This window comes from Amblyomma americanum, chromosome 8 (assembly GCF_052857255.1).
Source record: "Amblyomma americanum isolate KBUSLIRL-KWMA chromosome 8, ASM5285725v1, whole genome shotgun sequence".
Lineage (NCBI taxonomy): Eukaryota > Metazoa > Arthropoda > Arachnida > Ixodida > Ixodidae > Amblyomma > Amblyomma americanum.
The window spans coordinates 3,632,662-3,657,185 of record NC_135504.1 but is presented as its reverse complement, the minus strand read 5'-3'; the positions used below and the strand labels follow the sequence as shown (position 1 = coordinate 3,657,185).

The 24,524-nt window shown below is 45.6% G+C and overlaps 1 protein-coding gene across 1 annotated transcript in view; it reads left to right on the top strand.

Moving 5' to 3' along the window:
* Positions 1–20,436, top strand: part of Miro (mitochondrial Rho GTPase) — a 28,688-nt gene extending 8,252 nt beyond the window's left edge. Inside the window, exons 5-19 of the mRNA XM_077633679.1 lie at positions 1,118–1,228; positions 4,962–5,012; positions 5,121–5,222; positions 6,114–6,212; positions 6,591–6,699; positions 7,342–7,462; positions 7,634–7,718; positions 9,558–9,703; positions 10,031–10,128; positions 13,770–13,984; positions 14,331–14,459; positions 16,533–16,729; positions 17,273–17,341; positions 18,475–18,588; positions 20,232–20,436. Coding sequence (XP_077489805.1) covers positions 1,118–1,228; positions 4,962–5,012; positions 5,121–5,222; positions 6,114–6,212; positions 6,591–6,699; positions 7,342–7,462; positions 7,634–7,718; positions 9,558–9,703; positions 10,031–10,128; positions 13,770–13,984; positions 14,331–14,459; positions 16,533–16,729; positions 17,273–17,341; positions 18,475–18,588; positions 20,232–20,235 — 1,650 coding nt within the window. The 3' untranslated portion in view covers positions 20,236–20,436. The remainder of the gene's footprint in view (positions 1–1,117; positions 1,229–4,961; positions 5,013–5,120; positions 5,223–6,113; positions 6,213–6,590; positions 6,700–7,341; positions 7,463–7,633; positions 7,719–9,557; positions 9,704–10,030; positions 10,129–13,769; positions 13,985–14,330; positions 14,460–16,532; positions 16,730–17,272; positions 17,342–18,474; positions 18,589–20,231) is intronic.
* The last annotated feature ends 4,088 nt before the right edge of the window (positions 20,437–24,524 follow it).

Below are 24,524 nucleotides of genomic sequence, written 5' to 3'. Positions count from 1 at the left end.
CCCAAAGGTTTCTTTTTGTTCCAGACATATTCACCTCTGCATTTCATTGTCACAGATGTTGTACACGTTGTCGAGTGAACATGGGAAATCTTTCTTGAAACAGTGAACTTGGCAATACGTGCTTCGACGTAATTGCATAGACTGACTTTAATCTTGTTTTCTCACATTATCTGCCACTATGAAAATAAGTGATTGGATGGTGCCTCCATGTATGTTTTATATACTCGTTAGATGCATGTTACTGGTTTACAACCATTGCGATGTCTTTGGCACAGTAGTGTACAGTAGAATCTCGATGATATGATCACAGTTGGTATCGATTTTGGGATGATACGAATTTGTAAAATTCCTTGGCCATAGTGTATTATGTACAATGTGCAGGCCTTCTGGTGTTCCAAACACTTTCCTGTGCCACGGACGGTACAAACGCGTGGGCCGTAACCTCACCCTCAACCACTAAAAGCTGCCTGCACATCGCCGACGCCACGATTACCATTCATGTGGTACGCACCTCAGGGCACTAATGAGTGGTAGCACGTGGCACACAAATCACCAACGCTGTGATCGCCAGTTGCACGATATGCGTGGGGAGCAGTGAATGATGGCGCACGACCCGCACATCACTTATGTTGCAATCGCCAGTCAAGCAGTGCGCACCCCGAGAGCAGCGAGCAGTGACGTGCGGCTGTAAAAAGATCCTGCCAGCTGTGAACAAATCTGCATAAATGCAATATGCGTGCTTCTGCGTGCAGATTTCTTTTGTTTTTGATGATACAAATTTCAGATGAACCAAATATTCTTCGCGAACCCGTGAGATTCGTATCATCAAGATTCTGCTGTAGATACCTGCAGAAGATCAACTATGGGTACTTCATGTTTCACAACAAGTTTCACAACAAGGCCAGCAGAGCTATTTAGATAGGAAGTATTTTTTTTCAATAGAAGTGGTGAGCAGCATTTGAAAGGGTTGAGAAGTACTAACACATTGCAGCTGTTCACGTGCTTTACTATACATGCAGCGCATTTTGGATCGGGTACAGCAGGGGTCCAGAAAGTGCATACCATATTGTACCCATTGTGTTCACAAATGTGTGAAACATTGGTGTTGTCCTCGCAGATCACCGACTACTGGCTGCCCCTCATCCGGGAGCAGCTTGGCGATGACCATGGCACGCCAGTCGTCCTGGTGGGAAACAAGGCAGACCTTGTGGAGTACAGCTCCCTTGAGGTGGGAATGCGTTACACTATGCATCATCATCATCATCACCATCATCAGCCCGACTACACCCACTGCAGGGCAAAGGCCTCTCCCATGTCTCTCCAAGTAACTCTGTCTTTGCCAGCTACGCCCACTGTATGCCTACAAACTTCATCTCATCCGCCCACCTAATCTTCTGCTGCCCTGTTACGCTTGCCTTCTCTTGGAATCCACTCCGTTACCCTTAAAGGACCAGTGGTTATCTTGCCTTTGCATTACATGTCTTGCCCAAGCCCATTTCTTCCTCTTGATTTTGACTATGATGTCATTAACACACATTTCTTCCATCAACCACTTTGCCCGCTTCCTGTCTCATAAAGGGACTATGCAATAAATTAATTGAGATTACGTTAAGCAGACGAGAGATAGGCATTTCATCACTCGTCACCCGAATGAAAGAATTTTTAAGCTAGTATCAATAACAACGAAGATATAGACGATTAAAAATTATGCTCCTCCTCTCCCCCCTCAACTCGTACACGCGGGGCACCAGACAAAAATAAAGATAACGGCTCTGGGACTGGGCCCCGCCCATGAATACGTCATCCGCTGACGTTTATTTTGCAACTTCCGCTTGTTGCTCCTAGCACCCCAGCAGCAGCGTCGGCGGCGTGATTGCGGCGCACGTCTGGTTTCTTTGCTTGTCGTCTGTTGTAGTTAGCAGTAATGGACCCGGACCTCGAGGTGCGACTGCTCACTCTTATGGCCGCGATGGGCATCGAGCCCTATGCGTTCACGCTGTACCGGCTGAATGCCAGCGACGACAGTAGTGACTCGGCGAGCCACTGCGAGTGGCTCCGAAACTCCCGACAGAAGGAGGCGGCAGAGGAAAATTGAAACCATATGCGCGAAGGCAAATACCCTGGCTCGCGGTTGCCCGAGAGGGTTGCGCGGCAGCACGAGCAGACAATTTTCACGGCTACCGGATGTGTGCCCGTGACGTCATGGCTGCCGTGGCTCCAGCGAATGACAGCGTGTGGTGGCCTGGCGACATCATGGGTACAGTGATGTCTTTTTTCACGATTCTAGTTTCAAAATCGGTCACCATGAGCACACCGATCGGCCCGTGATTTTTAAAAAACACGGTTTTTAAAAATTCATAATAAATTGCCAGCTCAGTTCCGAAGACTCATACTTGGTGTGAATAGCTTCTTAGCATCATTTCTAAGCATTGAAAACATTTACAAGCGACTTTTTATTCATTGCATGGTCCCTTTAACGTTACACCTATCATTTTTCTTTCCATGGCTCGCTGCGTTGTCCTTAGCTTGAGCTGAGCCGTTTCCGTTAGCCTCCACATTCCTGCCCCGTAGGTGAGTACCGGTAATATACAGCTGTTGTACACTTTTCTCTGAAGGGATATTGGTAAACTGCCATTCATGGTCTGAGAGAACCTGCGTCAATACTAGGAAAGGTACTGTGGTGAATGTGCTTGTTAGTAATTTTACAGGAAAACATTTATTGTTTCATTTTGTACAGGTCTTTTGTTCATTCCCTATATTTTGTGTGTGTGCGTGTGTGTGTGTTTTTTGTTTATTTAGAGCAAGAAGCATGTAAACTTTACAACTGTGTGTTTTTTTGTTGGCCCGTTCCTTTCGTTAGCCATTGAGCAAGCATCTCAGTTAATAGACATAATTGACCACAGCGGTGGCCTAGTGGTTGAACATCCGCCTCGCATGCGGGAGGTGCGGGGTTCGATCCCCACTGTCACCGGGTACCCACTGGTGATACAATGAGTACAAGCTTCCCCTGGCCTTGTGCTCGACTTAATCAGGGTGAAATGCTTGGGAAATGCCTTGTGCCGTCCGCAGGTGCCCTTGCGCCATAAAAAAATTTCACTACACAATAAACATAATTGATTGGCTTTGTGGGATTGAATTGGGGAGATAAGTACGTTCTCCCCACTCAGTCGCGGCTGACACGGTTCAAAGCCGCCCGGACCCCACCCCGTGATCGCGTACGCTACCGAGCGCTCGCCGACCACGGCGGGCCTTGCTCTGGGGGAACAAAGGAACGACACATTGGCTGACACAAACAGGCATTTATTGCTACAGAAACAATAACGCCAGCTAGCAACAAGGTACGCTAATGAATCAAGGTCGTCCGACTCACCAGCAAGGTTCCGAGCGAATGTTCGCCCACGCTAGGGCAAGGGATATATACTCTGAAGGCCGGACGGGACGAGTACGAGAGCCTGTCTCCCCGTCGCTTCCTCGCCCCGCCAGAGAAGAGCGGAGCCGTGAGCGACACGTCTGCCCGCGCCAACGATCCCAGCCGAAGCCCCCATGCCCCTATCCCGTGCGCGGGCTTTGGCAGTCTCGCGCGCAGCGATGCTGGCGCCCTCTCTTGCCAGTTAATGTAACTGACAAGGGAATGCGCTCAGCCTCGAGGTGAGACTGCCGCTGCACGGTGCCTCGCGGGAAAGCAAACTCAGGGGGCTGCAGGGCAGGTCCCCACAGCTTACATTATAAAAAAATGGTTCTGCTTCGACAGAAAACCGCAGCCGTTGCGGAGATTTGAAAATGTTTTCGCGACAGTGCTGAGCCTGGTCATGCCTGGTTGGGGTTGCTTCGAGTACTTTTATACGTAAGTGGGAGTGGTGGAGCTCATGCGCATTAAAACCTTGTAAAGTTTGGCTGCCCGTGCTGCTACATGACAAGTTAGTGGAAAAGCTTGCAGATGTTTCCTTTTGCGAAGTAGGTGTATACAGAACGTTAGTTTGGGCATGACTGGCGTTTAAATAGGGGAAGAGCATTTTATGCTCCAAATACTGCACTGTGGTAGGAGAAAGGGAGGAAGGTGGTTTCTTAAAAGAAACCTTGAGCAACAAGTGAGAGGGAAAGTTTTAGTTCACTGACCAATGATTCAACGTGAGGATTTTCTTTTTTGAGTTTTGTCTGTGCAAGTCAAGACTTGTAACTTGACAAGTAGAGTGACTTGTTTTGAGTAGTCAGAACGAGGACAAGTCTTCATGAAATGCTGGTCAGGTAACTTAGGTTGTGGTGGCCTTCTCACTCCTGAAGCTCAGGGGCAGCACTTTTACAGTGACAGCTGCTGAGGGCATATTTTTCAGTTCTGCGGCGTCATTGTCATAGCACGAAGTTAAATCTGATGACCAGAGGGGAGGGGCCTTGCTCACTGCGGCATGGATATATGGTGTTCTCAGTGCGCGGCGATGTGTGCGAGTACTAGGAACATTCAGCAATGCAAACAGGTGTTGTGGAATGCCATGTTACATAGTCGTGGTAACCGTTGTTAATGCGGCGAGTTGGGCTTGTTGGTACATGGTTTTCTGGAAAAGCAGCGCTGAACAGACAAGGACAGAGACGAGACGCCCGTCCTTGTCGTCTCGTCTCTGTCTTCGTTTGTTCAGCGCTGCTTTTCCAGAAAACCGTTGTTGAGTTTTGTTAGCTAAAAAAAATTGGAAAGCAGCCTTTTTTTTTTGTGGTTTGGCTCTTCTTGTGTGTGCTCTCACAACTGCTAGTATTGATAGCTATTATGTGCAGCAGATGGGTTTGCAACTTAATTGGGTTCACTGTTATCTCAAGGGGCTAACGAATGGTAAAACCTCATTGTGAACTAAATTTTCCCACTCTTTAAACAGAGTCAGTAAATTATTGACAGTGTGATTAGCGATTGCTATTAGGTGAGGTGGCGAGAACAGGGCAGTGTTGTTTAACAGTTAATGTTTCTTTCTTGCCAGATGGTGGTGCCAATAATGAGCCAGTACCAGGAAGTGGAGACGTGCGTAGAGGTCAGTGGCCCACTTGGACCAGCTTGTCTCTGCACATTGTTTTAGGGGTTTGCAGCGAGCAGGTACTGACTGCGAAGATTTTTTTTTTTTTCCTCTTATGTTGCGCAGTGTTCAGCCAAGACATTCAAGAACATCTCGGAGCTGTTCTACTATGCGCAGAAGGCAGTCCTGCACCCCACGGGACCGCTCTATGTACCACAGGAAAGGGATGTGAGTTGCACCTCGTCAAGATTTACAATGAATATTGCTGCACGAAATACACAGATTAGCTTTTGCAGCACAAATAGCACATAGGTGTTCAGGCAGGTACGTGGTTCTCACTAGGCGTGAAAGACGCAGCAGATTAAAACGAGGAACACGGGACAAGTGCAGATTGGCAACCCTTTGCTTGTCCTCTATGTGTTATTCAAGATGCCAGCGATGTTGCTTAACATTGCCAGATGTTACGCTCTGTTATACAAACGTCAATTGTTGGCACAGTGGTTTGTAAAATCCACTCCTTATTGTGGAGCACAGCCATTGTTGTTTGATGTAGGTGCATGATCTTTGGGTCCACACTAAGCTGTGCAAGGACACCACAGTTAAGGTTCATTACCTTGGCTCACTCTGGATGCTCAGATGTATATTTGAGATGTATATTTGCTCAGATGCTGCCCCATGTCCTGTCTCTCTCTATCTATATGTACAGGAAGGAAAAAGTATGTAGTAAACAAACTGAATTGGAAAGGTCATCCAGCGATGTACTATAAAACAAGGAAAAAAAGGTGCATCAATCAAGCGCTCATGGTCGTCATGACAATTCCGCTCTCACGAACATATTCAATACACTAGCCAACTACAACACGATATTGTTACGTGGCGACCAGCTGAAGAATGAGGCAAAATGAGAGATGGCAGGGAAATGATTTTAATGGCTGCTGGGCTAGCGCGAGCACTCCGTCCCACGCCACTGCCTGCTTCGTCGTCTTCGTGACAATATACCAGGGTCCTTCCATAGACAGTTGACGAGAGGTTCTGCCAGATTTTTCTCCTTCTCATAGTAGGGGTGGCAAGTCATTACCTCTCTGTTGTAATACCTGACCGTGCTCTTTGCCTGTGCAGCTGACAGAACGGTGCAAGGCGGCACTGACCAGAATCTTTCGTATCTGTGACATCGACAATGACGGTGTCCTTAGTGATAGGGAGCTGAACATTTTTCAGGTGAGCCTTTCTCCTATACTGGCCTATTTGTGCACCTTTGCTAAAAGGTTTTTTTCACACATAGCAATATGTAAATGTGCTGTTTAATGCTTTATTTTTGTTGCACCTGGGTTGTAGGGTGCATTATTCTTCTCACATCGCAGTAAACGGTATTACAGCTGGACGGGCACCAACCATTATATGAAACAGAGCTTGTTGATCTGCTGTACATTGTGTGCTTCTCGTGGAGCTGTGTTGACAGCGCTTTGTAAAACTGACAGTGGCATTGTAATTGCTAAAGGTAGTGAGATTTTATTTTTTTATACATATTTCTTTTGCATCCTAGCTTCCTGCTTTGTATTTAGCATATTGATGTTGTTTTCTGGCTTCCACCAACAGCGAAAGTGCTTCAACACCCCCCTAGAGGCCAAGGCCCTTCTTGACCTGAAGGCCATTGTTGCCAAAAACCTGGAAGTGGGTGTCGAGAACAATGGGCTCACGCTGCCAGGTTTGTGTCCACCCTCAGTTTGGTGTAAAAATGTTAAAAGGTATTGCTTTGTCCCTTATACCTAATCCATTCCGCCTTTGGGCACACTTGCAATGAAATATTGTTCATTAATTGTGATACTTGTAGCATTTTTTTAGGAGCACTTGAAATAGCTGGAGAGTATTATTGCTCTAGAATTCATGGCTTAGCTACCAGCTGGCCAAAAGCTGCTGTGTTCAAATTGTCATTAGCGAACTATATTTGCTTGTACCACTGCAGCTGAATTTCATTTCTGTCTTGTGGCAGGGGACCTGCCCAGTCGTGCAGCTTCATTTGTCACCGATCTTGGGCTGTTTTCGCCAGTAGACTAGCAGACAAGACAATGATGAATTTCGTGAAACACTAAAAGAGTAGTATTGCAGCTTGCATTGCTGCCTCTTTGCACCGTTGTTTGCCCAAGTGTAGATGTCAGTCACTACGTATTAGGGAATTTTTACATGCCAGAAAAACACTGTCAACTACCATCCGTCACAGTGGAACATTCAAGAGCATGTCTGTTTTTGTTCTCAGATTTAAGCCTTTTTATTGTTTTTTTTTTCAGTCCACAATATAATAACATTTTACCTTCTTTTCTTATCTCATGCTCTTGCATCATCTCTCCAGGATTCCTATTTCTGCACCAAATGTTCATCCAGAGGGGTCGCCACGAAACCACGTGGACGGTGCTGCGCCGTTTCGGCTATGATGATCACCTCATTCTACCCCGTGAATACCTCTGCCCGCCGTGAGTCTCTTCCATGAATGGCAGTAACTGGTGCGAGTGGTTATTAGTGGTGGCTGCATTCATACAGCAACTGTCATTTGTGAGAGCACATTGCTTTTTTGCTGCGCTGTATTTTTTTGTTAGAAGGTGTTGGCATCAGTCGCAGAATTGTGCATATCTTGTTTTTTCTAGAATCCGAGTGCCTCCTGGCAGCAGCACCGAACTAAGTGCCAAGGGCCTCGCATTCGTCACGTCTCTCTTCGAGAAGTATGACAGGGTGAGCGTTTGAGTTTGATTTGTTGCAGTTTCACTACCACATTTTGTTTGAAGTGGCATTCCCAACCATTAGTATGGTCTGGTGTTAGTACATACATGACTGGAAGCTTTTGTGTTGTTTGTGCATTCAATCTGTTTCACTGCTGAGGCAAGCAAATGTGAATAGCATGAGTGGTAAGCGAAGCGAAGTAATTGAAGCGAATAGTAATTTTCTTCGGATAATTTCGAAGCGAATATTTCAAATACTTCTGGCACACTAAAAAGGTTGATCGGCACAATGGGCATTCTCAAAATCATGTATTTTTCTAACACCCAAGCCTATTACATGGAAAAAAAAAATGGATTCATTGAAGCTTTGTCGCACTCATTGAAGCTGTGTCAAAGTTTTGCAAAAATGGCCATTGGAATTTGGGGGAGTTGACCTTCACACAGAGGCAACATATTTTTGGGCTGTGGGACCTTTTTTTGGACCTCATACAACTGATTTTGATTTTTATCGTATCGTTGCGCAGCTGTTGTCTTGAAGTGGTGTCTCCATGGGCACCTTTCAGACGCCTGCACTTGTGCTCCCAGTGCCACCCCGTGTCAGCAGTCACAAAGAGGCACCCATCGCCATGTGCATCATGTTTGCACCCTCTTGTGCTTGATTAATGAATTTCCCATTAAAAAGAGTGGCTGCTGCAGGTGCAGTCAGCTCAGACCAATTCTGCAGAAGTATAGGAAGCCGTGTGTCCTCCGATTGGTACACACCACCGTACCGGTTCCTGCGTACATGCGGCACAGGTAGCACAGGCGCAGACACCTGGCATCTACAGATACAGACCTGGGCGCTGCTCTTGCGTCTGCTGACATTCGGTGCGAAGCACATGCGCTGGCTGGTTCTGGCATACACATGAGTGCATGAACTTTAAAAAGACCACTTTTCTGCAAAAACCGGCTTTAGAAATCGCTAATTTTGCTGCTGCTCATGCTCTGTTTGCAAGCAATAATAGTATTATACTGTATCTGAGTCAGAGTCTTGCTTTCATGTCTGCACCACCACACATCAAGATACTACGCCGATACTAAATGAACATATGCGCTGCACGAAGCAAGAACAGTCTGTTTCTATGGGCAACAATAGTTGCAAAGACTGAGCAAGCGAACCCACAGAAAGAAAAAGCGGAAGCGAGTAAATCCAAATGCATGCCTCCCCCACAATCTGCCCCACATCATGGACGGCACTGTCTAAGTCATAGCAGACACTGCAGCTGTCCCGTTTTCAACGTGATTGCGCACTCTTCTTTGCAGACCACCTTGATGGCCACAAAGCGCGTTCCATTATTTCTAGTGGCAACAATGAATAACAAATAGCAAAGCATATCCAAGCTAGTCCGTACAACTGACTCCATCCAAGATGACTCCTTTCACAGCGGCAAAGAACCGGTTGGTTGTGACCTCTCGTGTCTATATTAGGCCGAAAAAATTCCAAAAATGATCTCCACAGTACCGCTGGTGTCTATTTTAGTAAAAGAAATCAAACTTTTGGACGCCGCAGAATCCAAAATATTGGTTGTGAATATGTGCACATTTCTATGAGGTGCGTGACAGTTCTTCAGCGAGGTCCGAAAAATCACGTTAAGTCCGAATTACTGGAGTTTGAAAAATCGGTCGGCTACTGTACTGCAGTGTTACCATTTCTTTACTGTTGCCACATTTCACAGAAATGCGTTTCTTTTGTGCCTCATTGTTGAGAGCCTTCATTGATCGTTGGACAGTTTTTCTTCATTGTGCACCACTCCCTTCAGTACTAATGCCCTTTGGGTAATGGGAGTAATTGAGCACTGTCGCTGGCGTGCAGGATGTGGATGGCTGCCTTTCTCCGCCTGAGCTGGCGAGCCTGTTCGCGGTGTGCCCAACACAGCCGTGGGGCACCGACCTGGTGGGCACCGTGGACACCAATGATTCTGGCTGGCTGACGCTGCGTGGTTACTTGGCTCACTGGGCGTGAGTAGTGCTTGCTGCTGCTGCATAGCAAATGCTGGGCATGGAGCGAAACACTCTCAGCGTTGTGCCGGCCAGCTAAGGAGCTTCAGTTATGCACCGCCTTCAGATTGCTCAGTGGTGCTTTTGTGTTCACCAACATTGTACTGAAATTTGCATTGGCCATTGCAAACGGGAGAAAAGATAATGAAACGTGAAACAAAGTAAGGTAAGGAAGATGAATTTCTGGCAGATTAAAATCAGTTTGCTTTATAGCAAGTGAATTCACGTGACAGTGTGTACAGTAGGTAAGTGCACGTTTTAATTTTTCTTGTGGCAATGCGTTCACAGGTTGACGACGGCGTTGGATGTCCACAAGACGCTGGAGTGCCTGGCCTATCTCGGCTACATTGGAGGTGGGGAAGAGAGCCAGCTATCTGCCGTCCATGGTGAGAAGGCACTTGCTGTGTGCATTTTGCTGCACTCTGACTTATGTGATGCGTTTGGGAGTCATTAAAGTTGATTCGTGAAGAAGGAAAACCATAGGTTGCTTAAAAACAGCACCTACGTTCAATGCATCCCTAGTGATGCTGGAGACATTAGAAGTCAATTTGTTTTGTTCTGGTACCTTTGTTACTGCTGACTGCCTGATGATCTGTGTGTCAAAAGACAAGTTTTTTTCAGATGACTGCTACACTGGCCCCTATACTCTTTGCAGAATTTAGTGCCAAAGTTGACTGAACACATGTGCTGAAAGAGAAGTTTCTTGTTTGAATCACTGCTGAAACTATGTCTGAGACTGTGTAGCATTGACCAGTGTAGTGACTGTTGTCTTACCCAACTGAGAAATTCATGGCTCTAATTTTATGTAGCTTATACGCACGGAACAATGTTTATTTTTTATAGTGTGCTGGCTTTTCACTTCTTTGACGGGCACCCGAAGCTCTCTTATTGACCTTTTTTTTTCATATTTCCTCCTATTTTCTTGCCTTGTATTGACACTTTTTTTGCATCACTAAAGATATGGTCCACATTTTTTTTATCTTTGAAAAGAAGGAAAGTGCTAAATTAGAGAATAAGCCAGAAAGATGATGCAACTTAGGGATGTGGCTGGATTAGCTTAGAGATTCCTATGCATACTGCACCAGGCCTGCTGCTTCACCTTGCACAAAAGAGACGAGAACAAATGAAGGAACACAAGTGATATGTATACAGTGTAATCTCAATGCCATGAATCTCAGGGGGTCGTGAAAAATATATGTATCATCCAAAATAAACAAAATCTATGCAGAAGCATGAGAAATGCATTCACACAGATGTTTCTGGTCAATAGGATTTATTATATTGCCACGTGGCCACAGCTCATACTCGTGCACAGCTCATACTCACCGTGCGTCTGGCACTTTCGGAAGGCGATTGTGTCGGTGGTGTATGAGCTGCTGACCCCACTCCTGCATCACAATTGGATGTCTTGTCAGGAAACAATAGGAATGGTAATTGTCTGGCTTCTCAAGGGATACCACAACTGCGCTGTGAAGGAAGGGAGGAAGGCAGGAATGAAAGAAGAGAGAAAGCGGTGCTGTAGTGGATGGCTCGGGAATAATTTCGACCACCTGGGGTTCTTTAATGTGCACTGACATCGTGCAGCACGGGGGGCGCCTCTTGCGTTTTGCCTCCATGGAAATGCGACCACCACAGTCTTGTTTGAACCTGGGTCCTCTGGCTCAGTAGCCGAGTGCCCTAACCAGCTATGTATGGGCAGCACTTAGTGCTTGAGAGGGGTGATTGGGCCTCGTGCATTCGTGTCATCCGTAGTGGCATGAGAGAATGTTTGGAACATCCTAAATTCTGCGCATTATATGCATTGCACTCCGGCCAGGGAATTTCACGAATTCATATCAGCCTAGTTCTTATCGTAGAAATTCTACTGTAGCCTTTTCAAACATGCATTATGTTCTGCTATCAAGAAAAATCTGAAAATTTGTATGTGTATACTGCCAGCCCCCTATTTCAAAGAAATAACATCAATAGCTTAACAACTTTTGAATCCACACACTGTGCACACTTTTACTGTCACATGTTTACAGGCCTATTCTTCAAGCACAATTATGCCCAATTAATTATTTTCTTTATCATCCAAAGGAACTTCCAAATAAAAATTCAGCTTCAGGGGGCACTTTGTTGACGTAAAGTGCGGTGAGGCGAAGGTCTTTAGCGCTGTGTTGCTGCTTGTGTCGCTGATGTGTGGTGAAGATGTTGATTAAAGACTACACAATTGTTCGCTTCACGACACTTGCACCTTGCCTGCTGGAGACACAGGAGAGTGTTTAGGCGGCATCCTTCCAGATCGGTGTTCCGGAGGCATCTGGCAAGATGCTCTACGCATGCTCAGTAGGCTGAAGCGCAGGTGCATTGTCTGCTGGCGTCTTGTGCATGCGCAGTGCATTATTGTATACTGCGTTCCCAGTTACGACATACTACATCATCATCATCATCATCATTTATTAACCCTTGAGGGTCCCGTAGGGACATTGCATAAGGGTGAGGGATACAAATGTCCGACGGTCATACATATAACCACTGCTATTACTAATTAACCAATTGCTAATTAATTAATTACTAATATAATTGTGAGGACACTTGTCTGCTTACATGGAGGAATGGGAAAGCATGTGTTTTGAGGAAAGGAAAGGTTTTTGAGGAAAGGGGGCAGTGGCTCTCAGATCTCCAAATCTTGGTGGACACCTCAACCACTTTTGATTGACAGCTATAGTGGGACACTTCTCTGCAAACATCCCTGCTGATGAGTCATGAGCCCATAGAGGCTTTCCCCTTAAAAGTTACAGAACCAGACAGCACTACCTGGTCACTCAATACGACGTGCGGAATAAGTACGCGTCTAACAGTAATACAGATGTTCAATAAAGACATAATCTAGCGGCGACATGGACGCGTGGCAACGCGCGGCAAGATGACCCAGCAGAGCGATGACAAACCTTTGCAGCTGGCGTCGGTAACCACCCTTGAAACTTTTGAAGCATTCGGCCACAGTACCGGTGCTGTGTGGCCTTTGTAACTGGAAATGCTGGATTAGCAATCTGGTGAGCCCCTTCCAGTCGTGCGTTGGCGACGTCCATCTTTACTTCTTGTCTTTAAAAGGCGATCCATTTTTCTAGGCATGAAATGGCCCTACCATTCTGTCCAGCATGAATTTAAAATGTTATGTTACCGGCATCACTGACTTTGCAAACACAGCTGTAGACACTGGGTCCCTTCCTTTGTCCTTGTCCCTTTTTTGCACCATATGTGCAGTTGCGGCTGTGGTAATCCAGAGCGTGCTTCTTTGATCAGACACCTTTCGCACCTTACCTGACAAAAATTTAGAGGTAGCAATACGCATGTTTTCAAATGGTGCTAGTGTGCTAGCATAAAATGCAAAAGCCTTCATATTTTCTTATTTTATTTTTTATTTATTTTTTCCTCAAAGGTCTCTTTCGGGACATTACATGAGGGGTGGGGATAACACGGCAAAAAATATTATACATTAATGAAAAATGGACAAAAATTATGTTGATGAATAGGTTTCCTCGATAGTGGTCTTGAACAGTCGATGATTCATGATGATTCAGTATGTTACAGAAGTTGAAATGCAGAAGTGCGCTGCTCTGTGTTATTCAGGCCATTCCAGCACTGTTGAGAACAAGTCTTTAGGATGTGCAGAAAGCAGCCTAGTTGGATAGGCCACATCTGCCAGTGGTCACCTCATTTGACTACGACATGTTGGAGCACATGAGACCAGCTTTCACCTCCACTTATGCAAATAGCCAACAGTGACTGAAACCAGGGGAGAAATAGGGGAACATTTCTGTATGTAAGCCTCAACGAGTTCCTCATCTCCTTACCTTCGTCACTTCCTCAAGTGTGGTGTCGAGGCCCCGGCTAATAGCAGAGCTACTGGGCCCGGCTGCTGCTCATGCATCCTGGAGACTTTTGTGTCTGACTGTACATTCAGGAACCAACCAACTTGACCCAGACTGGAGTACTACAGAGACCTCCTCCTCCTCCTCTGTGTTTGCTTGCATGCCTGCAGTGACGTGTGAGAAGCAGCTGGAGTCCCCCCAGCAGGGCCAGAGTGTGCGACAGGTGCTCCACTGCCGAGTGCTGGGTCCCCAGGGGGCGGGGAAGACGTGCTTCCTCAGGGGCCTGCTGGGGTGCAGCCTGGAGCAGGGCCTGCCCCCGGGGCACCCCGGCCCCAAGTATGCCGTGGACCAGGTCATGGTCTACGGACAGGATAAGTACCTGCTGGTAGGTGTCCACGTGCACTACCTTTCAAGATGAGGATTAATGATGGGCAGCCACTGGCCACTCTTCCCTTCTTGCCTAACATGTATGCAAAAGAAAGAGTATGCGGACGCATGGCCCCTTGAAAAATGCCCAGGTTCAGTTAATAATGGAACAGCTGTATGGTAAAACAATCTACAGTGAGCAGTTACGTAATGATCAGCCCCAAATAAAGTGGGTATAATTATGAAAGGTGGAGGTTTTGGCATGCGTAGATTTTAGTGCTTAGGGAAGCCAAAAAGCACTCTAGGATCCCAAGGGTTCTGTGGCACTCTGTGTGTGTCATGCTGTGTGTGTGGTCTGCATGCAGCTCCATGAAGTGGACCTTTTTGGGCAGCACGACACAGCCGTGGCCCCCGAGCTGAGCTGCGATGCTGTCTGCCTCCTGTTTGACGCCAGCAACCCGCGTTCTTTTGAGCACGTCGCCAGGGCCTACCTGGTGAGTGTGTTGCACCCTGGCCTCAGGAGCAGTGATATATTGGCAGGTATTTTTTTTTAGGAGGGAGGGGCAAAAAAATCTTGGGTTGTTGCAAAATTTGCTGAAGTTTGTAGAGAATTTAATACCAACCAAATGACACTTTTGCTGAACTGTCTTGGCAGCTCTCACCATTAATGCCTTCCTCCTGTTTTGAAAGTTTGCAAGCACGGATGTTACACTGTGTAACATTCCCTTGCGTTGCAGTGCCAAGTTCCAAAAGGGCAACAAGGGTGAACACAGGCCTGATTTCGTTTCCTTTGGGAGGCATTTTGTGTTTTGTGCATTTCTGTCTTGCTTTGCACAAGACTGTAGCATTGGATCTGTGTAGCAGAGTTTGCTTTCCTACAGTGTAGGGTATACATAACTCCCAGTTTGTAATTGCTGTAGCAAGACAGTGTGGTTACTGTGCGTGGTGTGTGCGACTTAGCTTTCGGTCTTATTTTAGGGCAAACCACAGCAGATTCACAAGTTCAAATTTCAAGAGTACTGAGATTTTTGTTTGAATTATCAGAAGTGCACCTTATGATTCAAAACTAAACGCAGTTTGCTCAGTGGATATCTATGCATGCAAATCATATTTTGGATCTATTTCTTTAAGCAAATGTAGCTAAAAGCTTTAGCACAACATAAATATGGGTGAAAGGCAGTTGTGTTTACTCAAACATTATCGAAAAAAATTAGCAGTTCTGTGCTGGTTTCTCTATAGAGTAAAACCACGCCAAGACCTCAAGGAACTGGAAAAAGTTCCAAATTTTCCGAAGATCAAATAGTCGTATGGCTACTAAAAGAAACTCTCAGAAACAGTTTTGGACTGCAGCAAATTATATCGATGGAAAAATAGACAATGGTTTTTTGCTTTTATGGGGAAAACTGCCCACCAATGGAGATTTTTCGCCAATCCGTCAGTGTGTACTGCATCCCCACACTCGAGAAAACGAAAGCAGAACTGCTCCAAAATAGTGAGACCCTTCGCGGTCTCGTTTATAGGTACAACACAGTAGAAATGGAGCCTCTTCGCAAGCCGTGGTGTCCATGTAAGGAGACTTCACCACACAACGAGCAGCTCGTGATTAGCGCACATTATCGACGCGCAGGACAACGCGGATGGAAGCGAGGGGAATGCAAATTCGCTCCTGAACATTGAGACGCATTATATAAAAGAAAAAAAAAGTCTAGATAGCGTCTGAATTGGCGCACAGCTGAGCTTGGCTCGTTGAAGCGCGGCCAACAGCCGCAGTCGTCACGGACTGATAGCAAAGCTCATAAAATGAAACTACGCGACAACGGTGCGACTTCGAATAACACAGCTTATTTTCGGACTGCATCTGAATTAACCATTTGGAGAGATCGAATTTTCAGCTCACACGAGGCCAGAAATCTGACAGATCCGGCCTCGGTCGCCGCTCTTTTGCACGTCAGGAGTGTAGGAGCAGGACAGGAAGTTTCAAATAACCAAATTTAAGAGAAATCGCGGTATGAATTAAGTGGCTTTAAAACGCATTGAAAATATATTCAGCCAACCAAATTCTTTGAATGGTTTGAAATTTGATTGAATTAACTGAAAGTATGAATTATCAGAGTGAATTATTGAGAGCTTACTGTACTTGCATGTCAGGTGAAGTTTGAAAGACAGACTTTGGGCATTCCTCCCAGAAAATTAACTGGAAGTTTGGTGCAATTCAAATTTTCCTAGTGGAACAGATGTGCACACAAAAGTGAATTACAAAAAATTACCAAACGTCTATTAAAACATGTGCAAATACCAAACCTAACTGTTTGTTCAACTCTCGGCTGTGATATAGTCGGGCCCAACAGGCAACTGGCTAAGTTGTGCCACTCTCCAACAGAGGGCAGCACTGGTTTAGTCGATCACAGAATTTTGCACTCTTGAGATCTTGATGCTGAAATCGTAAAGTGCGGCTTCGGACATGTGGCCGCATGATGTCCCATTTAGAGCTCGTTCTGTAAAACTGCTTGGTCGGCGCATCATGTGCAGATTTGGTGCTCAAGCATGCATGTTTTTCATGACTGCAGAAGCACCTGTCAGGCAGCTCTGTGCCGGTCCTGGTCGTGGCGTCCAAGAGTGACCGGCCGGCCGTGCGGCAAGATTACCCTGTGCAACCCGCCGAGTTCTGCCGCAGGCATGACCTGCCTGCACCGCAGACGTTTTCCTGCCTTGTGGCTCCACCTAGGGATGTTTACGTCAAGCTTGCCACCATGGCCGCCTACCCGTGAGTGCCTGTGCAGCTGATGCATTTCAGCTGTCCGTGTACACGAAAAGCTTGCTTTAATGACTGCTTATTTGCAGTATTATTTTGTTGTAATCACAGTCAAATTGCACTGTTTAATGCACCGACGGATCTGCAAAAGTTATTTTGATAAACTGAGCAAGTTGTTAACCTTTCAAAGCAGTTTTATTACATGGGTATCTGAAATCCTAGCTGACATCAAGAAGAGAAAGGGGGCATGGCCGTGGCAAGTAATGTGGAGAGCAGATAAGCATTGGTTTCTTGGGATTATAGAGTGGATTTCAAGCGAAGGCAAGCATAGCTGGGGGTCAACAGAGAGTTTGGTGGAAAGATGAGACGAAATTTGCGGGGTAAGGTGGACGCAGCTGACGCTGGGCCGGGTTAATCCTGCAAATAGACATAACCTACCTGATGTCAGTGATAATGAAACAAGACTCGATGAAGGAAGAGCCAGCTTCAGACGGAAACATGCCTGTTTTGAAGTGGATGCATGCTTACACCCGAGCATTGGTGCGGACTGTGCAGGAGCCTGCGTCGTTTGGTGCACGTGCTCTTGGTGCGGCCCATGGCGCCTTGGCTGTCTCGATACACCAGGTGGGTGACCAGGGCCAAGGTTGGAAAGTATTCAGAAAACATTGCTAGGAGTGCATGGAGGCAGGGGCATCTGCTGCAGCAGACTTGGAGAGAGGGTGCTAGCGTACTTCGTTATCAGAATAAACACATGAGGGCGGTAGATGCAGGACAGCATGGAAAAAGGCTCACCACATGACAGGGTAGATGACTGAAGGTTGTTGGCATGAAGGCCACATTTTTGGGAGTGGTGGGTTGTGTAACCACTAAAGTGGGAAAAGATCTTTCACTAAGCGTGGGAGCTTTTGCTAATCTAATTTTGATTCATTAAACTGCGCGCTCATTACGGGCTTTTCAGTGTTAGTGCGATGGAGCTTTCTCATAAGGCTTCACTGCATTTTCACATTTTCGACATCTCTTTATTTTCGGGGGGCGAAGGGCATTTTATAAATCAACCTTTCGATAATCTGGGCATACCACTTTCCGGTCCCTTGAAATTCAAATTAATAAGGTTTTTCTAGATGTCATGTTATTTTTAGTTGCCAGTCATGTGTCAATTCATGTATTTCATTTTGCATGACCACATTACAGGTTACATACTGTTATGCTGTCCAATCAGATAGTGTACATTTCTGTGCACATTATATTTATTTGTATGGTGCTGAGTCAGTCTAGTTTTGTTATTTCAGTTGCAAAGACCATACACTATGTTAAAAAAAAAAAAGCGGGGAGGGGGGGGGGACAACAACATTTGCCTGTTCATCTTTTTCTATAATATATATTTTTTTTACTGAACAGGTATTTGAAATTTGGTTCGATATTCAAAGCCATTTTTTCCTTCATATTTGTATTAGAAAATTTCAGTATTCATACACCCCTATGATTCAGTAATATTTAAGCGGTATTCAATTTGGGCAACTGTATCCTTGCGAGAAATGTGTTTTTTAATATGATCTTTGAGCAGTTAGTTGATCTATATTGCTGTTAATTTTTCTGATGTATACATCACTGTTCAAGATTGCATGTTAGAGGCGAGAGGCTTGAATTACAAGCTGTTTATTTGGCTGGTGTATATCATTGGTCGAGATTAAAGGTCAGAGGGGGAAAGGCTTGACTTACGCATTTCTTCTTTTTTTTCCCCCACTTGACTTCTGCAGTCGACTGGTGTCGGCTGAGCCCTCAGCCTGGGTCGGCGCTGGCGTCGGAGCTGCGGCCGCAGCACTTATTGGCGTACTTTTGATTCGGCTGCTACGGGCGTCAGCAAGGGACAGGTGGGCTTAGGTTTATTGGCTGCTCTGTGCATGCACATCCCTCGCCGAGAAAGGCCTGGTTCTCTATATGGTTGTTTGTTTCGGTCATTGCTATTGCTTGATTAGAGGACGACATTTACTCCTTATTTGTAAGTGCCTGGCTATTTAGCCTGTTGTACAATCTGACCACCTCTGTACTGCTGCTACTTGCTGAAGTCCAGCAATGGGCGTGCAAAGGCAGCATTAGTTTCTCAACATTAGGCTTAATTCTGCAGGTGGGCTTTCTCACACATCACAGTTGACTGGAACACGATAGCAGAGCTTTTGCTAGAAGACTAGGCCTTTTTTCAGCAGCGTGCTACCTTCTAGCAGCCGCCAGGCCACACACGCCATGCTCTCTCCCAGCTTTACTGCTAAAATTCTTTTACAAACATGGGGTGGTCCTACTTCATCTAGCCAGAGCAGAAAGCCGTGACTCATCTGTGTGCATGCTTGCCACGCTGTACATTACAAAACTGCACTTAAAGAGGCTCAGAAACGCCTTCCGAGGAAAGGACATCAACTTGCTCAGTCACTGAATTGTGTTGTCATGAACACCTGAGCCAAATAATACACTTCTACAAGCAGCAGAGAACCCACAATCGCGCGCAAAAGTTGGCGAGCCCTTCCCAGTGACTTTTTTTATGTTCGCACCCTCCTCCGTCGCTCACATCTCGGTATACATGTTGACAGATGGCTATTGATTAGATTCTTTCAGACGTCAGGCAGCTACCAAGGCCGCGGCCAATAAGCCGCTTAGCTCCGGCGGGTCAGGAAGCTCTCCCCTGGAGGTGGGGCCTGCGGAGGAGTTCCAATCTTCCAGCGTGCAAAATGTGGCGAGAGGAGATGGAAAGGCACGAAGACGCTGAAATTCAAATTTTGACTACAGATAACTGTTTCTACAAAGCGCATTAAAAAATTCTTCCTGGACAATATTCGTGAAGCGGCATACTTTAACATCCCAGGCATAGCGCAACTTTATTAGAGCCCCTTTAAACCACACCACAGCTTCTCGCTGGACGGTGCTTCGTGCGGGAACATTGAACACATATGCATAGGCCTACCAGATAACAGCACTGCGCTTAATTATTGTTCCTAGTTTGTTGCATCGTTGGTCTCACAAACACTGTTTGTAGAAAACCATGTGCAGCGAACTCATCCGCCATTTTTTCTGGGAATGATGGGAAAATGGCGGATGAGAAGGTTTGGTGCATGCCCGGGACACTACTGGAAAAGGTTCATTGTGAAGGCATCAGGGCAAGTGCCAGAGATGTGGACAGAAAGTATGATTTGTTGCAGCTTCTGTGGCAACTTCTGTGTTTGTTTGCATCAGTTTCTTTGCTATTGTTAGTCTATCAACAACTATACTTGGACCTGCCAGTACGGGCTCCTCCAGGCACCTGCCAAATTCTACAGACCGCGGATTCGCGAACATACAGGCTGGGCTCCGTATAATGGTCCTCGCCGTAAAATGCATGAGGGCTGTGCGATGCTGGCTCGTGTTAGAAAAAAACCCCAGGTGGCCTAAATTAATCCAGAGTCGTCCACTATGGCGACCCTGATAGGAAGTATGCTGTTTTGGAACATTAAACCCCACATACTGATGCCAATGTTCTCTCTTGCAGGTAGCAGCAACCCCAGCTGCACCACTGCCATCGTCTTCAGAGTCCTTTTCTTCGAAGTTGAGAGCAGCTGCTTCTTTCTCTCTTTTTTTTTTTGTAGGTTCTTGACTTGACCTTTGACCTTGGCTTTCATGCCAAGGGTGAAGGACGACTCGGTCCAGATAGGGTCGTGTTGCATTCATATAAAGAGAGAGTTTCTAGACACTTCTATGACGTCTCTTGTCCTTCTGGTGTGCAAACACTCCAGGTGTCATACCTGGTCTTTACTTTGGCTCTTCAGAGTTCACGGTAATTTGGCAGAGGACGTGTAGCCAACAGCCTGACTTGAAGATGATAGATGGATGACACACAAAGAAACAGAAGTACTGAATTTTATTATAGTAAAACTTCAACAACAACAATACAGAAACAGGTTTGCACTCAAAAATTCACAGACATGACTTCCAGCTACCAAAGCTGACTCAATGTGTAACTGTTGAGCTTACTGCCCGCACTTCATGGCTTGTCGAAAGACGGGGCTTGCTTACTTTGCTTGAAAAAAAAACCTGACCAAAAACTGCTTTAAACCACACACTGCGCTCTTAAACGCGCAAAATTTTTAAAACTTAGCGGTGGCATTGAGAGTGAGAAGCCTTCACAAGCCATGTGAGGCTGGACCTCTCCCCCTGGGTTTTCTCGATTTTGCTGGGACCTTCTGTTGGCAGCTGCCACATCGCCAAGGTAGCCGGGAGAGGAGGGCCATGACTGCTCTGGGGCGCACTCGCGGTTGTGACTGCCTTCGGGCGTGTCTTCTTTCTTTTCCAGTGGGTGTGTCAAAAACGCCTGGAATTAACTGGGGTGGCCTCTCACCTGGGCAGGATCAGAGTTTTCACAAAGCTTGCATTATTCAAACGTCTGAGGAGTGTTGAAATAAAATGATGAACATTATTCGCAGTCGTTGAAGGTATGTAAAAATTAATGTTCAGGGATTGTCAAGTGGAACACCTAGCAGGCAGTTTCTTAAACCTCCACCAGTCCAAAAGCTTTTGCCTGTGTAATGCTCAAGATCAAACGCAGGAAGCAAAGGTATGGCGACCATTTGAGCATGCTGCAACAAACATGAACTGTAGATGGCACAAACCAAGGCCTGCCTAGACAAGTTGCTTAAGTGTGAAATGCGTAAATTTAAATTTTTTTTTTAAGGTTCTTGGAAGTATTTTCACATTAAAACATTGCTACGTGTTAACATTTAATGCTGTGTGCACCGAAAACACCGAAGAGGACTGAAAGCACTTCGACACTCACTGTTTCCTTCTTTCCCCTCATCCACATCTTACTCGCCAAGAGTCTACTTTCATTAGGCAAGCGCAAACAAATTCTCTACCATGTGACTTTTACAACCAGCCCATACTCAAGCACTCTGGCCACCCCCGCTGTCAGGTATGCGGCTCCTACCCTTGACAACAAACACATATTGGAGCTGCCCACGTGCCACGCAGCCGCCACACTACCTCCAACACCAATTCCTACCCACCCAGGTACCCTATTGACAGAGCTGGACTGCTTCTCCTGTCGCACTCTGCAAAATACTGCGGCCGCTACTCGTTGCCTATATCGCCTGTATGTTGGGCGACACGGGCGCCAACTTTTTTAAGACTTGAGACAGCGACTCGGACCAGGGTCGGAAAATAAATATTTTCTCTCTCTCTGTCGCTGACTTCCTAATATGTTCTTGTAACTTGAATGAAGGAAGAGGTAACTGCATAGTACTTATTAAGTTATCTATTGAAAATGTGAAAAATAGCTTTCACACTACATATATTTTACCTTTGTAGAAGAGAAGTTTTTTTTTTTTTTTCTAGGTGGGATATCCTGTTTATGTAGCTACATAGGAACAACATGGGGGCAGTGGGTGTGTTGTGACCACCCTCCTTCCACAACCCCTTTTCTGTATCTGCCGCTGGCCTCACAGTCCGTAATACTCTGGTGTCTCCTGTCCAAGTGGGACACTGATGTGGCTAGAAGCATGTCACATGTTCATCTCTGACCACAGTTGGTTTCGGGGCCTGCTTTAAAACTTTCATGTGTATTCAGACTGTTGACGGTCAGCTTCAGCATTATAATCACACCTACAAATTCTAGTTGTTCTGTTTTAAAAAAAATGCCGATTCTGACAAATACACAGCTATGAGGACAGAACACAAGCACGTGGGCACTCTTCGTGGCCTTGCAGAAGCATTGGCTGAAGTTCGTAAGGCCACAGGACTTGGATGTTATGTGACCTTAGTACTTAAGTAGAACACACAGTACTTTACTGTCATGTTTTTGATGCTCGGTCTTGTGATCACCATGTTGAATACACTTCATAACCCGTTTGTGAAAGAACCTGTCTTGTTTTGTTTGTATCCATACCTGAACACTTATTTCCTTATTCAACATGCATTTTGAGTGATTTTTGCTGGCGAGCAAAACGGGTCCCCAGCTAGGGACCATGGCTATAGCAGCGCATACCAGAGAGTCATCAGGTGCCAGTAGTCTTGCCATTCAGTGGCCCATCTACGAAGCCAAATTTTGACTCTGGTTGTACTGTTCATCAGGTGAACCTCGGCATTCCTTTCAATGTTGAGCAATACTTTTGCCTTGAGACAAATCATGCAATCACTTTCATCATTGTTGGTCTACCATTCATGGCAGGGCATTGATGATTAAGTTGGAAAATGCATAGAAGTGTGCATACAACATAATTGACATGAAGCTTCAAGACTGATGTGTCATGCAAAATCCATCATCTCTCTTGTATCTCTGCAAAATGTCCTGTTCATTGTGCTAGCTGTTCAAAATGGCTACTTGCTGACAAGCCAAACTATTTAGACTAGCATATTACACCGTCTGTGTTGGTGTCAGTCTCTTGTCTTTTAGTCATCAGAATTGTTGCTAATTGTGAAACGTAAGTGGAAAAGAACTTAGGAAAAGGCTTGCAGAAAGCTATTTTGGAAGTTCAAATTTTGAGTGCGCCATGTGGCATTGTATCGAGGCATTATTACAGATCTTTGGTAGCAACCATGGTGGTACTGTTTTGCCTGACTGTTCAGGGATGAAAAAAGAGCGTAGTATATATAGAAAGCATTTACTTCCATGCTATCTAGTTATGCAAACTTTTTTTTTTCCTTTTTGCACTAAAAATTTCGCAGTGGACTGGACCAATTCTCACTTTTAAATCTAGCCTTGCAACTGCACGCCCACCCTTACTCTCATATTTTATTCTCACATTCTTGCGGTTTTTATTCTTCGTACATTTAAACATATCTGCTGCATTTTTTTTTCTTTTCAATGCATATCGGTGCCCTTGCAAAATCAGGCAGTTAATATGGGCTGTTATTATGTTGCTGCTGTGCGACTGCTAAGAATTGTGTGTCCATATATGCATTAATTACTGATATGTGAGATTTCTAGCCCAGTCGGCCACCTATGGACTTCTGTCACAATAGATGCATGAGCTTGTACTAAAACTTGGGATACTTTAAGCTAGCATGCACTGACTTCACAGGCGGCTTTGAAGAGCTACCCCATTCCCAGCTATGCAGGTAAGGTAATTAGAACATGTTGCAGGTGTCAGTGCTGAGCCCAAAAGTGTACGTGTATGTGCTTACTGATGACAACCTACTCGTTGACGAGGGGTGTAGCGAAATGGCACGCTGTTTACATTACGCCTGCCCAGTTCTCGGATATGCACGGTGCATACAGCTAATCGCACCCACATTACTTTAACGAACTTGCTAATCAGTAATAAAAGTGCCTCTGGTCTGTATAATGGTGCCTTATTATTAGCATCCCATTTGTACCACGGGTCGCATTTTGATAGAAGTGCACGTGATTACGTTGAGCCTTTGTGCGATGGCGATGAAATGCTAGCTCTTCTGCCTTAGTTCTGGTTTCATGTTGGTTTTTGGGAACAAATTACAAAAAAAAAGAAATGCTTTCGAGTAACAAGTGCGTCAACCTCAAGCACAACGTCCTTGTTTAACTGCGCTCATTATTTTCTTTTTGAGCCTCTGCTTTATCCGCGGCATAGCTGCAATTGAAGCCGAGACAGCAATATGTGGCCAGTATCTGAACCTGCTACAGTGATCAGTAACACGTAGTTTAACTTCGTTCACGATTAGTTATAAATAGATACATTGCTAAGTTACTTCTTGGCGTTAAATTTTGCAATAAAAAAAAACTATACCAGGGAACGTGTAACGTTTGACGCTGGACGGCTGGACCAACTGCGGACCGTCGCGCGAACCACAAAAAAAAAAAAAAAAGTTCTTGGAG